The sequence below is a fragment of the Xyrauchen texanus genome, chromosome 38 (assembly GCF_025860055.1).
Source record: "Xyrauchen texanus isolate HMW12.3.18 chromosome 38, RBS_HiC_50CHRs, whole genome shotgun sequence".
Classification (NCBI taxonomy): Eukaryota; Metazoa; Chordata; class Actinopteri; order Cypriniformes; family Catostomidae; genus Xyrauchen; species Xyrauchen texanus.
The window spans coordinates 7862562-7879530 of NC_068313.1; the positions used below are offsets into that span (position 1 = coordinate 7862562).

Genomic DNA, 16969 nt, shown 5'->3' on the forward strand with positions numbered 1-16969 from the left:
ACGATGAAGCTCTAAAAGCAGAGCAAAGCTTTCCTGCCATTACTTCCATGGGTGAAACAGTATGTTAAACACCATGACATCACCCTCAACAAACTAATTTTATAACAACATTGTGCGTATTATGAACGCTTCATTCTTCATGGGAGCGTCAGTTCATCCAGAAGGAAAAAATGTGTCTTCTTCCATAGTATATATCAAGTTTAATGTGCAAACATCTAAATTATGTAAATCAGGCAACAAAAAAAAGATGCTTGTATACATTTTCTATTGATCACGGCAGAATTCATTCATTAAATAATGATCAAATGAAGGAGAAGAGCGTTAACCTGGCATATATCCAGACATGCGGTGTAGTCAAGCGCACATGCTGCATGTTAAAGAGATTAGTGTCTGGATCGCAGTACTGGAGTGACACTATAATGTCCCAGCAGAATGTTTAAGATAACAGTGGTCAGCTGCATCCTCTGCTAAATAGCTCTCAGTAACAGGCCACAGGTTCAGATTTCCACCATGCACATTGTGTTCAGAACAGTCTTTGTAGGCCATTTGCGCTGTTGCTTGATCTGCATAATTCCTTTAGTGAATTGGGTGCTAAACAAGTGCAGAAAGAGCAAGCAAATCTACTGCACAGTGCTTTTACAGGGCAAAATTCATTCTTAATGAATTCCCCCGTCAGATCCGTGGTAAGTCTGACAGTTACAGGCAAAAGTGTGCCTCCATCAGATAAAAGTTTGTGCATCTTGGTCATTTCTTCCTGTTAAAGTACTCAATTCATCATTCTCTACATGTTTAAATGCATCTATCTGCTGTGCCTCGATTGATTTCTAGACCATGGCTGGTTCATAATGATGTTCTGATAGAGAGAGAGTGCAGATATTGAGAAATGTTCAAATGAAGGGAATGAAGGAGTCTCTGTCTCGGGTGGCAGCCCTGTGATTTTATCTCCAGTGTGTAATTGGGCAGAGATACACAGTCCAATTTACTATGCCAGACATTTTCTGAAAAACGATAATTACATTTTGACGAAATCAGTGTGAAAGCTTTTTGAGTCTGAATCCTGTAGGAGCTTTGCAGTCGGTGCCGGAAAATAAGTCTATGCTTTGGACTTTAATAACTGTTGTACAGTGTGTGTGTGTGTGTGTGTGTGTGTGTGTGTGTGTCAAGCTATATTTCCAATTTAGAAACTTGCTATTTAATGACCTGATGATATTTTTGTTTTGCAGCTAATTTTGTTTAAGTTAATTCATTTGCATTAAAAAGTCTTAAGCTTAAATTTGATTTCTTGAAACATGTAGATACACTGTTATAATGCATTTGCATGTTTGATTTTAATGTTCTGTTATATGTTCTTATGATTTCTGTTCATTTGTGTGTGCATGTATCAGTACCTCTACTTGTACCTGTGTGCTCCCTTCCTAATTATTTCCTAACTACTAATTATATATACCTAAATATTGTCTTCTTTTTTGGTTAATGAGATTAATGAATTCGCCATACACACATTGTGCTGTCTGGACTATTAATATCTGCATGAATGTGTCCCATCCCAGCTCTCAAAGCCAGCGATTCTCTCTCTCACACACACACACACACACACACACACACACACACACACACAATGTTGGGTTTCCATGTTTTATGGGGTCGCTCCAGATTTTTATACTGTACAAACTATAGATTCTGTCCCCTAACCCTAAACCTAACCCGCACAAGAAACGTTCTGCATTTTTACATTTTCAATAAAACATTAAGTATGCTTTTTAAGCAATTAAAAAGTTTTATAGCATAATACCATCGTAATAAAAAAAGTACTTGTAAACCATTTAAACCTGCCCACACACACACACACACACACACACACATACACACAAACACACACACACAAACACACACACACACACACACACACACACACACACACACGTGCACACAAACACACACACGTTTATTCAGGTATATATGGTTTACGAGGACTATTCACTAGAACTATTCTAGATTCTACACATGTAATTATGCTATAAACATGGTTTATGCGGACACATAAACCAAAAGGCTTAAAAAACATACTAAATATTTTTTTTGAAAATGTAAAATTGCAGAAAGTTTTCTTAGGGTTAGGTTTAGGGGATAGAATATATAGTTTGTACAGTATAAAATACATTATGGCTATGCAGAGTCCTCGTAAACCACAACTACCAACATGCGTACACAGACACACACACACACGTGTATCTACACTTACACAGAGTTATCAACAGTTTACTAACAGAAATGTATACAGAGTTCTCTTTATCAGTGTATTGACGCTAGTAATGATCGGTTGTGTTTATTGGTAAACTCTGTGCTTGACTGTGATAGTGCAGCAATACGCTGAGAGTTAATGAGAGCCCTGCAGTGTGCAATGAGAAACCTCTGAGTCTGTAAGTCTCAGAGCTCACATCCTGAGAGCAAACACAAAGGTGTTGTTAATGATTCCCTTGTGATCTGGCCTTTTCCATTATTTTACACTGATTCATTTGTGAATCTTGTAAATCTCACAACAACAGTCAAGAACATTACTGGGTCATATTTCACCTCAAACTCCAAAGAAAAAATAACAAATTGTATTTTGCATAAAATCTGAAAATAAGGCATAGTTTTAGAGCTACAGGAATATTTAAAGAATTGTGAATTAGTCTCAAGATAAGATAATTGTAGTAGTAGTAGTGAGAATGGGATTGAGGATTAAGGTAGAAAATGCTTTTAATGTTATGAAAATATGTTCAAAATGCAAACAATCTTAATTGTCCTCATTATGTTTTATATTTTCTTGTGATGGATATTTCTCTGTGAGATCCACCAAATTTTTCAGCTTGATCTCATAAAAATTATGCTATTGTGGATGAGATGGGATTTGTAAGGTTAAAGGGTTAGTTCACCCAAAAATGCTAATTCTCTCATCATATCCCAGGTGTGTAGGACTTTCTTTCTTCACCAGAACATATTTGAAGAACAATAGCTCAAAATGCATGTGGATGGTGATCCAATATTTTAAGCCCCAAAAAGAACATAGCATAAACATCATCCACACAACTCCAGTGGTTAAATGAATATCTTCTACAGTGATACAATCACTTTTGGTGTGAAAAAGATAACTATTTAAAGGGCACCAATTATACCCCTTTTCACAAGATGTAATTTAAACCTTTGGTGTCCCCAGAATGTGTCTGTGAAGTATCAGCTGAAAATACCCCACAGATAATTTATTATACCATGTTGATGTAACAGTTCATCCTGACACTCCCAGCACTTTCACTCCACGTTCCCTCTCTCCAGAGTACTAATCACCCGCACCTGAAACCTGTTCCCTCATCAATCTGCCTCACAACATATAAGCTCCACTCTCCGTTCACTCTTTGTCTGATCTCACACGTGAACATAGACTCACTTACCTGCTCCTTCTCCAAGACGTTTCCTGGCTTTCATCTTACGCTCCTCGCTCCTTCGATCCAGCAATGTTCTACGAGATTCTCCTCTCTAACGCTTCGGCGTGTTCTAAGCTCCTTACTCCAGTGCTCCAGCAACACGTTCCCGAGATCGCCTTTCCGAGCTCCGCGCTCCTTCATCCCAGCTACTTACTACGAAGTTCTCCTCTCCAACACTCAGGTGTGTCCAAGCTCCTCACTTCATCGCCCCTTCATCATACTCCCTTCATCTCCACTCCATTGCACTGCAGTGTGCACTCAGTTTCTCCAACTCCCCTTTTCCCTTCAATAAACTATACCTCCGGGTTCAACACTATCTTCGAGTCTGTGGTTCTGTTACAGAAGGTCAGACCTCCAACAACATGAACCCGGCACGACCCAATCCCATTCAAGCCCTCGTGGATGCTCTTCGGCAAGCGCTGACTCGCGGCTTGGATCCCTCCGCTCCTCCATTATCCACCGGCACTTCCGCTATTTCTTCTCCTAGTCTTTCCTCAACACCCGTTTCCAATCCAGCGCCCTACTCAGGAGTGGCGGAGTACTGCAGCGGCTTTCTGACCCAGTGCTCGTTAACAATAGAGATGCAACCACATCGTTTTTCCACCGAGCGCTCTAAGGTTGCATTCATCATCTCTCTTCTAACAGGACAAGCATTACAATGGGCTCAACCTCTCTGGGACTCCAATAGCCCTGTAACCCAATCCTTTGACAGCTTCACCCAACACTTCCGGGAAGTTTTTGGTTTCCCTGCAGGGGATACTTCGCAAGGTGAACAACTGTATAATCTCCGCCAGGGAAGGAGTTCCATCAACGATTACGCCCTGAAATTTTGCAGATGATGGAGGCTGCACACTCGCAGCCTCCAGCGGATGGAATGAGTCGTCACTCCTCACCGTTTACCGCTTGGGGTTGGAACCGCGGCTACGACTACATCTCTCCTCATTTGATGATGCTATGGGTCTAGAGCGCTTCATACTACTTTCTATCCGGGTGGCTAATCGTATGAAGTCTTGTCTTGCCGAGCTGCCCACGTTACCACACCCTCCAGCTGTAGCCCAACCACCCTCTAACTATTCACATGAACCTGAAGGTGACAACATGCAGCTGGACTCCTACTGCCTGTCCCCTGCTGAGCACCAACAGCGGTTGACCCAGAAGTTATGCCTGTACTGTGGAAAGGAGGGACACGTAATCTCTTCGTGTCCCATTCGGCCACCTCGCCCTTTGGTGAGTTACTCTCCAAGAATCTGCTCCTCCCTACTCTTAACTAAGGTCTCACTTACTGCCTCTGATTCCTCTCTCTCAGTACCAGCACTCCTCGACTCTGGGTCAGCCGGCAACTTCATCTCTGCCACGCTCTGCAAACGTCTCCTTCTCCAGCAACACACCTGTGAACCCTGTCTCCAGATCCAAACCATAACTGGCAAACCTTTGGGCAGGGGGCATATCCGTTACTGGATCGGCCCCATCAAGCTTCAAGTAGGATGGCTGCACTCGGAGGATATCACCCTACTGGTACTCGATAACTCCACTACTGATGTAATCCTAGGCTGCCCCTGGCTCGTCCAACATTCTCCTGTCATCTGCTGGTCGTCTGGTGAAGTTCTGAAGTGGGGAACCAAATGCTTCTCCACCTGTTTTCCCAACCTACCCACTCCAAACCTCCCTACTACTTCCAGGGAATCTATTGTCCATTTAAACACCACTACCATCGAAAGCCCGACCAGCTCACAGTCCAGTGAGTTCCCCTCCTGCTACTCCCACTTTCAGGACGTTTTTTTGTCCCCTTCAGGCATCACAGCTACCACTTCACCGACCCTGGGACTGCTCTATCGACCTCCTGCCGGGCGAACCTGTACCCAGAGGTAAGATCTACCCTCTCTCCATTCCAGAACAGACCGCCATGGAGGAGTACATCATGGAGGCTCTCTCCCAGGGATACATTCGCCCATCCACCTCTCCAGCTGCCTCTAGCTTCTTCTTTGTGGCCAAGAAGGACAGAGGTCTCCGCCCCTGTATTGATTATCGCGCCCTCAACAAGATAACTGTGAAGTTCCGGTACCCTCTTCCCCTAGTTCCTGCTGCCCTGGAGTTGTTGAGAGGAGCGGCAATCTTTACCAAGCTTGACCTACGCAGCGCCTATAATCTTATTCGCATTCGGAAGGGAGACGAATGGAAGACTGCATTCGTTACCCCAACTGGCCATAATGAATACCGGGTGATGCCGTATGGTCTGGTCAATGCCCCATCTGTGTTCCAGGGTTTCATGAATGAGGTTTTCTGGGAGTACCTCAATCAGTTCGTCATCGTTTACATCGACAATATTCTTATCTACTCCACTAATGAAACGGACCATCGCCAGCATGTCGAGCTAGTCCTTAAGAAGCTAATGCACCACCGTCTATACCTCAAGGCCGAAAAGTGTTTCTTTCATCTGCGCACTCTTCAGTTCCTCAGATACAACCTTAGTTCTGAAGGCATCCAGATGGATGAGGGTAAGGTAGAGGCTTTGCGAACCTGGCCCACTCCTACGACCATTAAGGAGCTCCAATGCTTTCTGGGTTTCTCCAATTTCTACAGCCGTTTGTTTTATTTAGAACTTCAGCTCCCTCTCTGCTCCTTTGACTTCGCTCCTGAAATCCAAGCCTAAGTCCCTAGCCTGGTCCCCCTCGGCCTCCTTGGCCTTCCAATGACTCAAGATGGCCTTTACCACGGCTCCCCTTCTCTTCCATCCGGACCCTAACAAGCCCTTCCTTGTAGAAGTAGATGCCTCCACCACTGGCGTGGGAGCTGTCCTCTTCCAACAACAAGGGAAACCATCCAGACTTCAACCTTGTGCCTACTTCTCCAAGAAACTCAACTCTGCTGAGCTCAACTACGACATTGGTAACTGGGAGCTTCTGGCAATCAAATTAGCCTGAGGAATGGCGGCATTGGCTTGAAGGAGCTAAACACCCTTTTCTTGTGCTAACTGACCATAAGAACCTGGAATACCTCCGTGAGGCTCGCCGCCTGAACCCTCGACAAGCACGATGGGCCCTTTTCTTCTCCCGGTGCAACTTCTCTATCACCTACCGCCCAGGTCACAAGAATGTCAAGGCAGACGCACTGTCTCGTCTCTATGCTCCAGAGGAGATCCAGGAAGTCCCAGATACCATTCTTTCTCCCAACATGGTGGTTAGTCCCATTCAATGGTCCTTGGACGAGGACATCGCCGAAGCAACCGTCACCGAGCCAGTTCCTCCTAACTGTCCTGCAGACAAGACCTATGTCCCCTCTTTCCTACGTATAATCCTCATCGATTCCCTTCACTCCTCCTTGGGCACTGGTCATCCTGGGAGTAACAGAACTCTCGCTCTTCTCCAGGACAAATTCTGGTGGCCCCGTATGGAACTTGACATTCGAAGGTTTCTCCAAGGATGTGTAGAATGTGCCATCTCCCGAACCCAGCGCCGACTTCCTGCAGGCAAACTCCTCCCTCTACCTGTTCCTCGTCGTCCCTGATCACATCTAGGAGTAGATTTCATCACTGATCTACCCTCTTCCGAAGGTTATACTTGCATCCTGGTCACAGTGGACCGTTTCTCAAAGGCTTGCAAACTACTTCCCCTCAAGGGACTCCCCACAGCCCTACAAACTGCTGAGGCCCTTTTCAATCAGGTGTTCCGCAACTACGGAGTCCCCGAAGACATAGTCTCAGATCGCGGACCTCAGTTTATCTCCCGAGTCTGGAAGGCCTTCTTTTCTCTCATGGGGGTGACCATCAGTCTCACTTCAGGTTACCATCCTCAGAGCAATGGGCAGACTGAAAGGAAGATACAGGAGATCGGGTGCTTCCACAGGACCTTCTGTCATCACCAACAAAATCGCTTGAGTCGTTTTCTTCCCTGGGCTGAGTACGCTTCAGAACTCCCTACGACAATCCTCCACCAAGCTCACCCCTTTCCAATGTGTGTTGGGCTACCAACCTCCCTTATTCCCATGGTCCGGGGATCCCTCGGAGCTGCCAGCCATCGATCACTGGTTCAGAGAGAGTGAGAGAGTCTAAAACTTGGCTCACCACCACCTGCAATGAGCAGTACACCATCAGAAGAGTTCTGCTGACACCCGCAGAGCTCCCACTCCGACCTACCATCCTGGGCAAAAGGTTTGGCTATCCACAAGAGAAATCAGGTTACGCCTCCCTTGCAAAAAGCTAAGTCCCCGTTTCATTGGCCCCTTCACAATCTCCAAACAGATTAACCCTGTCACCTTCCAACTCCAACTTCCACCAGAATTCCGTATACACCCTACCTTTCATGTCTCTCTACTAAAGCCTTACCACCCGACCCTCTCTCTTCGCTCCACGGAACAGGACCCTACGGATGCTCCTCCCCAACCATTACTCCTAGAGGACGGTCCGGCTTACGCAGTCCGAGACATCCTGGACTCCCGGCGCCGTAGAGGTCGCTTAGAATACCTCATTGACTGGGAAGGATATGGGCCAGAGGAGAGATCTTGGGTTCCTCATGATGACATCTTGGATCCCACCCTCCTTTCTCACTTCCACGATGCCCACCCAGATCGGCCTGCTCCTCGTGTTCGTGGGCACCCTAGACGCCGGCCTGCACGCCCCCCGGGAGCAGCCCCTGGAGGGGGGGTAATGTAACACTTCATCCTGACACTCCCAGCACTTTCACTCCACGTTCCCTCTCTCCAGAGTACTAATCACCCCCACCTGAAACCTGTTTTCTCATCAATCTGCCTCACAACATATAAGCTCCACTCTACGTTCACTCTTTGTCTGATCTCACACGTGAACATAGACTCACTTACCTGCTCCTTCTCCAAGACGTTTCCTGGCTTTCATCTAACGCTCCTCGCTCCTTCGTTCCAGCAATGTTCTACGAGATTCTCCTCTCTAATGCTTCGGCGTGTTCTAAGCTCCTTACTCCAGTGCTCCAGCAACACGTTCCCGAGATCGCCTTTCCGAGCTCCTCGCTCCTTCATCCCAGCTACTTACTATGAAGTTCTCCTCTCCAACACTCAGGTGTGTCCAAGCTCCTCACTTCATCGCCCCTTCATCATACTCCCTTCATCTCCACTCCATTGCACTGCAGTGTGCACTCAGTTTCTCCAACTCCCCTTTTCCCTTCAATAAACTATACCTCCGGGTTCAACACTATCTTCAAGTCTGTGGTTCTGTTACAGTTGAAAATGCTAAATTTTGGGTGGGAAAAAAAATTGCTGTTTTTGTGTGTGTCTTTAAATGCAAATGAGCTGGTGCTCCCGGCCCCATATACAGAATAGGGCGGAGTTTTGACATCTCTACTCCGGATAAATAGACATCATAAGCAATATGGAGGAAAAATGGAGGTGTTCAGACCTATATGTTTGAACCGGAGTCAGACACTGATGAGGGAGAGACTCCATCAGAAGTAACAATTTTGAGAATTTGGAAGTTTTCAAATGGTTATTTGATAAATGTATTTATTTGTTGTAGAGTTTTTTCAGCAGTTTTGCAATGATGGATGAGCAACACAAACACGCAAATACTGTAACAATGTTCGTTATGCGCTATAACGTTACAACACAAACAAAGCCTTTCCTGGATGTGAGATTGCATCCGTAACATGGAAACGTGAATACATCACACAAGAGACCTCATCTCCACCCTCTTGTGAAGCTTAGATGTGCCTGAAGCCAAATATCTTTTTGGAAAGGCACAGATATATACGGTTTTATCCGAATACAGAGACAGATAATATTGCCATAGTAACAGATACAAATACAGATACAGATAATGGCTTCGCTGCACACCCCTAATGGAAGTGATGGTTTATACTTAAAAAGTACTTAGCTATTGATATTTTGTCACTCCAAAAATGATTATGTCGCTTTATAAGACAATAATTTAACTGGTGATATCATATGGATGACGCTTATGATGACTGTCTGTGATTTTTGGAGATCACCATCCACTTGCATTTAAAGGACCTTCTGAGCTGAGATATTTTTCTATTTTTCTTCAAATGTGTTCTGGTGAAAAAAGAAATCCATACACACCAATCCCAGGTCATTAGGGTGAGTAAATGATGAGAGAATTTTTGTTTCTTTTATGCTCTATAGAATTTTAAATCAACAAACCTACCTCCCGACCCTAAACTTTGCACCTAAACTTAAAAAAGCAAATGGCAGATTAAAAAAGCGATTAATGAAGCAACGATGTGATTTTGTGCTCTTCAGCACCCAAATACCCCATTCCTTTGCATCGCAAGTGCAGTGCTCTGTCAGTTGGGATACCGTGCAATTCAACAAGCCTGTAAATGTGGTTGGTTATTTAATGCAAACGTTAAAATGTATAACCTTGTCATGCGCTATAGTAAAAGTGTTTCAATGTCATAAGATATCATTTTGTGATGAGCAGGGCAAAGAGTACGTGTTTATGAACTGCTAATGTGCCATTTCTCTCATGACTTGTGTGAAAGTAAATAAAATGAATTGTTCCTGTAGCACCTCTTGTGTTAATCTTAGTCTCTAGTGATGATTGTGAAAACATGAAGGTATAGTAGCGTTATTCTGTGAGATTTTTTTCTGTGTTGTATTTTAAAAAGTCTGCTTTTATTAGAAATGAATTTATTCTTACTGGAGATGCTAAATAAACAAATAGTTCTCAGTGGGATGCATCTACCTCAAAATTATCATCCTCACTCTCTCTCCAGACACTACAGGAGGAAGTAAAAATACCCGGTACTGAAGTGCTCCTGGGATACCTGAGCAGCAGAACGGCGGGGTATAAGTCCCTCCTGCGTATCACCCTTACCCACCCCACAATCCCCTTCAGCCTAATGAAGGTGCACCTCATGGTGGCTGTGGAAGGCAGGCTCTTCAGGAAGTGGTTCTCTGCAGCACCCAACCTCTTTTACGACTTTGTCTGGGACAAGACCGACGTCTACAGCCAGAAAGTCTATGGCATCTCTGAAGCTTTTGGTGAGTGGTGTTTAACCGGCTATTAATTTTTGTCATTCAGGTTATGTTCTCTTCTAAAGTAACTTCAGGTAAACTAATTACAGAGACAGTCCCAATGAAATAACCTAGGATTAATTGTCTTCACCAAGGCTCCTTGTAGAAATTAAACCAACAACCTTTCAGTTACCAGCCTTAATTTATACAGGTGTGTGAATGGCGAGTGTCATTCCAACAACAACAAAAATTAAATTAAATTGTGTTTCAGATGAGAAGCAAATTTAGCATGTATAAAGTGCCGAATCCAAAATGGATATCAATAACTGCATCATCGACCCAAAACTTTAGCTTGGATGGCCACTGAAAAATTTTCAATGGAGGAAGAAGCATTGTTATTTCCCTGCTGTCCGCAACCCTATCTGAGCAGACCTGCAACCCATTTTTGGGTCGCGACCCACCAGTTGACAAACACTAATCTAGATGGCAACCCCTGTTCTGGAGTCCCACTGCAGCCCTACCACTACCTCTAACCTAATTCAAACCATTGTATCAGCAAAATGCAAGAATGCAAATACATCTTACAAGAGTTTTGCAGAATGAGGTTTACCATCTACTAGACACAAATGGGCTGTCATGACTTTCAAGTATAAATGTGTTTCCTCTCTTCTCCTGCTAGTGTCTGTTGGTTTTGAGTATGAATCCTGCCCAGATCTGATCCTCTGGGAGAAGCGGACGGCCATTCTGCAGGGTTATGAGACCACAGCGTCCCACCTGGGCGGATGGAGCCTGGATAAGCATCATGCACTGAACATTCAAAGTGGTAAGCTGGTACACTAAGAAACATAAAATAAACACAAATGATCAAAAGGGTACAAATAGTCAGTATTGATAATGATAAACAAGAGCCAGCTAGCACATGATAGCCGTGATGTATGCGTAAACCTCACTCTCCTGGTCTCAAGAGGCGCACTAGAAACTGACGCTACAGGGCCTGTAGCCTTAAGCCTCCTCGTTAGGGCCTCCGCCTCCCATGCCGCCTTATGCTGGTACGAACCCAGTTACCCAGTGAGCAGGACCAGTTACAGTGGTGCCATGACCCGAATGGGAGTGAAATTTAGGGGGGTGAGTGTAATGGGAGCCAGCTGGTACGTGATAGCTGTGCGGTATGTGTAAACCACACTCCTCTGGCTTCAAGAGGTGCACTAGCAACAGAGGCTGTAGCCTTTAGCCTCCTTGATTGTTCTGACAATCTGTGCTACATGCTCAGGATGTGCTACCAGCAGTAAAAACAGTGATATTTAAAGTTAAGAACCTGTTGGTATGTACTACAACAGCTTTAAAGACAAAAAAAAACCTAGGTAGAACATCTTGTAAAGCAGAAAATATCTATCAGGATGTTCTACCAGCATAACTATCAGTGTGATATTGGTAGCCCATCCTGATAGGTAGCATATATTTTCAGGACACCTGCTGACACCGGTTCGAATCCCGCTTGGAGTGGTTCGAGCAGGACTGGTTACAATAACAGCACAGTTTTTTCCATTGCGAAAATGCTCATTAATGTTCACAACTCACATGACAAGCAATTTCTTCAGAAGGCTGAAGCTTAGCTATGTTGACATTTTGGACTTGGAGATTATGTCATCTATTTCACAGGGACTTATTGAGGTGAGGCTGGTACATTTTCTTATTGCTGCTGAATTGGTCCTGAGAGCAGGGAGCCTGTGAAGAGCAATGTTCGGTTTCTGTCAAGATTTCTTTTGCCAGTGCATGGACACAGTCATCTCAGTAAATGAGGCATACTTGCAGCATGAGTGTTAGATTTCCGGGTCGATATGTCACTAAAAGCCAACACTGTCGACATGGGACTTTCTGTCAAATTTCTTCAAATTCCTCTGCCTTTTTCTGTTTGTCTTTCTTTTCCTCTCTTTTATTAAGTAGCCACCGCTTTGCTGCAATCCCATGTACAAATCACCACGTTTTAAGGTCCTTTGTATAATTGCATATATTTTGGCACACACACCTAGTAAATTCTGGCAAGCAAAACTTAAAAAAAAAAAAAAGACAATGTAGCACATACATCATTCAAACCAAGTAAGTTCAAAAATATAATGCTATCTAATGACGAGCATGTACAAACATACGCAAAAAAGCATGGTTAATTATCATAATGGATGGATAAATCTATTTTATTGTAAGTAGGGTTGTGCCAACACTATCAAATATCAATATAAACGATACTTTTACTTACAATATTGTATCGATACTTTATATCCCTGTATCAATATTTTTATTCAACTACTGTATTCACATCATGTCCATCAGTTAAATAAATATTCAGTGCAGTAAGAGATGATTCTACGAGGCGCAAGAGAGACTGAAACTGATCCCATTTCTCTCACGGACACGTGATTTTCAGACAAACCATAATATTCATTTGATTATATAGATTCTTAAAATCCCAAAAGCTATCTTTTACTCTGCACTTTACAATGAGAGTATATCGCTTGCAAATTCGACTTAAAATGTCTGTAATTAGCAATTGACTGGTAATATTTCATATTTCACTCACCAGTTCAGCACGAGTTCAGCATCCATTCACTGTGTGTTGAGAGTCAAAGTTTGGTTTGCCTTGTCATGTGCATCCAAAGTTGAGATCCACATAATCCTTTTGTCATTGATAATGTCTATTAGAATTCCCTCTTTGGTATTTACAGTTAGATGTTGACTAAAAACAACAATATTCAGATATTCGACTATAGGACAAATTACGCATCTAAGCAATAAACACACACACACACCAGTGGTGGACAAAGTACACTAATCCTGTAGTTCAGTAAAAGTACAGATACCCTGATGAAATATTACTCCAGTAAAAATTAAATTACTCCTTTTGAATTTTCACTTGAGTAAAAGTATAAAAGTATTTGCTATCAAATGTACTTGAGTATCAAAAGTAAAGTATTGGTCTATTAAAGGGATAGTTACCCCAAATATGAAAATTCTCTCATCATTTACTCACCCTCACGCTATCCCAGATGTGTTTCTTTCTTCAGCAGAACACAAACAAAGATTTTTAGAAGAATATTTCAGCTCTGAAGGTCCATATAATGCAAGTGAATGGTGGCCAGAACGTTGAGGCTCCAAGAGCATATTAAGGCAGCATAAAAGTAATCCATATGACTTCAGTGGTTAAATCAATTTCTTAAAATGAGATATGATAATTGTGAGTAAGAAACAATATTTAGTCAATTTTCACCATAAATCTCTTTCTTTTTCTATTGTTTTTGGTGATTCACATTCTTTGTGCATATCATTTACATTTACATTTATTCATTTGGCAGACACTTTTATCCAAAGCAACTTACAAAAGAGGAAGAACATCAGCGAATCATCTTAGGGAGACAGTGGTACAAAAAGTGCCATATTACAAAGTTTCACTAGCATCAGAATAGTATACAAAACAGATTTAAGTGCAACAAGAAATGTAAATAATTTTTATTTATTTTTTTTAATCAGCACCTTCTGGGCAAGGAGGAGAATTTATATGTAAAAAAGGACTTAAATATTGATCTGTTTCTTACCTACACCTATCATATTACTTCTGAAGACATTGGTTAAACCACTGGAGATGAATGCGTTACTTTTATGCTGCCTTTAAGTGGTTTTTGGAGCTTCAAAATTCTGGCCACAATTCACTTTAATTGTGTGGACCTACAGAGCTGAATTATTATTCTATAAACCTTTGTTTGCGTTCTGCAAATGAAATAAGGTCATACACATCTGGGATGGCATGAGGGTGAGTAATTGAATAGAGAATTATAATTTTTTGGGTGATCTATCCCTTTAAGGATTTTTCTTTTTCCTTTAAGGCTATACATTTAAGGAGAGACTGGTCTAATGTCACAGGCACACAGATAGTTTAGAGCTTTTTATTAAGATCAAATACCATACACAATAAGTGTGTGTGTGTGTGTGTGTGTGTGTGTGTGTGTGTGTGTGTGTGTGTGTGTGTGTGTGTGTGTGTGTGTGTGTGTGTGTGTGAGCGTGTATTTATCACTTTGTGGGGACCAAATGTCCCCATAAGGATAGTAAAACCCGAAATTTTTGACCTTGTGGGGACATTTTGTCGGTCCCATGAGGAAAACAGCTTATAAATCATACTAAATTATGTTTTTTGAAAATGTAAAAATGCAGAAAGTTTTCTGTGAGGGTTAGGTTTAGGGGATAGAATATAAAGTTTGTACAGTATAAAAACCATTATGTCTATGGAAAGTCCTCATAAAACATGGAAACACGACTGTGTGTGTGTGTGTGTGTGTGTGTGTGTGTGTGTGTGTGTGTGTGTGTGTGTGTGTGTCATACTTGAAATATGATCTCTTCTCTCAGATGGTGTCTGAAGTAGTCTTGACCTGTAATGTAATGATCTTTAATTGCTACTAAACTTCTTTGCAAACATACAGTACATCTTTCAACATTTAAATTGTAAAATGACAGCTCTGTACTAAACAATACAACAGTAGTGTGGTTAAGTATGTTTAAACTAATGGAACTTTGAGAATGTATGGTTATTTGAGTTATATGATTATTCATATTATAAAACCATACTGCCATACATTAAAGCAAGGGTCACCAATAATAAAGACATTAACCAAAACAGTGGGCAACGGAATTCACCTTATTCAGCCCGCCCCTTTCCAACGCTCTGCTCTTCCAAATTTTGTCATCTAACTTCCTGTTTGTATTGAAGCTACTAAGAAGAGTCAATCAAAATGGATTACGTGTGCGAGCACAGGAAGTATTTTTCAGCAAGAGTTGACGTGTGAGTCTACAGCACCCCTTTTCTACGTGAAAATGCTAGTGAGGTTGCGAGAGACAGACCCAGAACATGGAGCGTGAGTGTCCGGATCCCAACACAGACCAAAACCGAACCAGACAGGAAGTCAGGATCCAGACACCATGCTCTGTACGTGAAACAAGACAGACCAAAGAGAGCACATCAGGGAATTTAACCGAAACCGTGCACTCACACAAAGACAGACTATAAAACACACGACAGACATGGGACAATGATGCCACGGTCATATCAGACAAAAACCCAAACTGACAGAATTACAGGACCGTAACAGTTCGCTAGCTAATTACACTTTAACATCAACACCATAGATATCTGTATAAAACTGCTAGAATGGAAGTTCTGGGACAAAGTTTTTAGATGACGGCATGCTAGTTTCTCTGGCGCATAAGGTGAACGGTATATTTGAACGGTAACCCTGGTTCTGTGGAAACTCTCACGAGACAGCATTTGTTGCTTGGTTATGGTTATAGTCTCATGAAGACCTACTAGTCTATTTTAATTTAACGCTATTTATCAATGTATTAATTTTAAAGTATCGAGGAACGGCACATTTAAAAAAAAAATTTATTGGATTAAAAGTAAGATATTATGCGTTTGAATGTATTGAAGTAAAAGTTTCCTAAAATAAAATACTCTGATAAAGTACAGATACCTGAAAATATTTACTTAAGTACAGTAACGAAGTTACTGTCCACCACACACACACACACACATAACACATACATGCAATTTTTTTACATCATATTTATTGATTGATTACATGAAATTTGTATTTTTTGAAAGCGACCAAATTGTACTAGCATCTCTAGCATTTTCGAATGTGACCAAATTGATAAAATTATTGATAAAAAAAACATTAACAGAGTCTTTCATTTATGAACAAAATGGACATAACTGAAATATACTAATATTTATTGGAATGAAATTGAGAGATTGTGTATCATAAGGAAATCATGATATTGTGATGTATCACAATATATTGTATCGTGAGGTGGCTGGCAATACTCAGACCTAGTTTTAAGGGAATGCAAAACGTATCATGAGGGAAAACAAGACGTTTTGTGAGAGAATGTAAAACTATTCCAAGGGAACACTAAAGTATTTCAGAAAAAAATCCCTCCCTGTACTGTACATAAATAATTTACAAAGTGTTGAAAATGTGTTCTCTGGGTGAATAGGCCTTTCAAGCATGCAAGCTCCAATGTGAATGCCTGCCTTATTGGCCAATCACTGCAAACTGACTGAAAACACCGTTATTTAAAATCTTTTAAAAACACGCAGTTCAATAGGTCTGCAGGGAAACTACAGTTCGGAATAAAAATGAGTGAAAATTGAGTTTCACACACTCTTTCACTCACTGCCACTTTCAAACGTTGTTAGTGTAGAGCCGGTCTATGCCGGAGAGGTGTAGATTTATTAAAGCATGCAGTGCAGATTCAGATGTGTTAGTGATAATAAAAGGAAGTTGTCTTCATGCTGTGGCTGTGTACCTTCACTTAGCTGATTTCTATAAATGAGCATCTAACATTGGTAGAGAAAAATACTCCCATATAAGTTATTTCAGTTCCTCTTGTCCCTGCTGTTTATTTTGTGAATTCCTGTTGTGTAAACTAGCATGAAAAGAAAGTGCTGCATACAAAAACAAAAAAATTGTATGGCATCACATTTGAGAAGGATTGAATCCACTTCAGAACCTCTTCTC

The 16969-nt window shown here is 41.9% G+C and overlaps 1 protein-coding gene across 5 annotated transcripts in view; it reads left to right on the forward strand.

Annotated features, from left to right (window-relative positions):
* LOC127632056 (teneurin-4) overlaps positions 1-16969 on the forward strand; it is a 292730-nt gene that overhangs the window by 193113 nt on the left and 82648 nt on the right. For all 5 annotated transcript variants that reach the window (XM_052110531.1, XM_052110527.1, XM_052110528.1 and 2 more), the window contains 2 exons: positions 10166-10433; positions 11086-11229. In XM_052110531.1, the coding sequence (XP_051966491.1) occupies positions 10166-10433; positions 11086-11229 (412 nt within the window). The remainder of the gene's footprint in view (positions 1-10165; positions 10434-11085; positions 11230-16969) is intronic.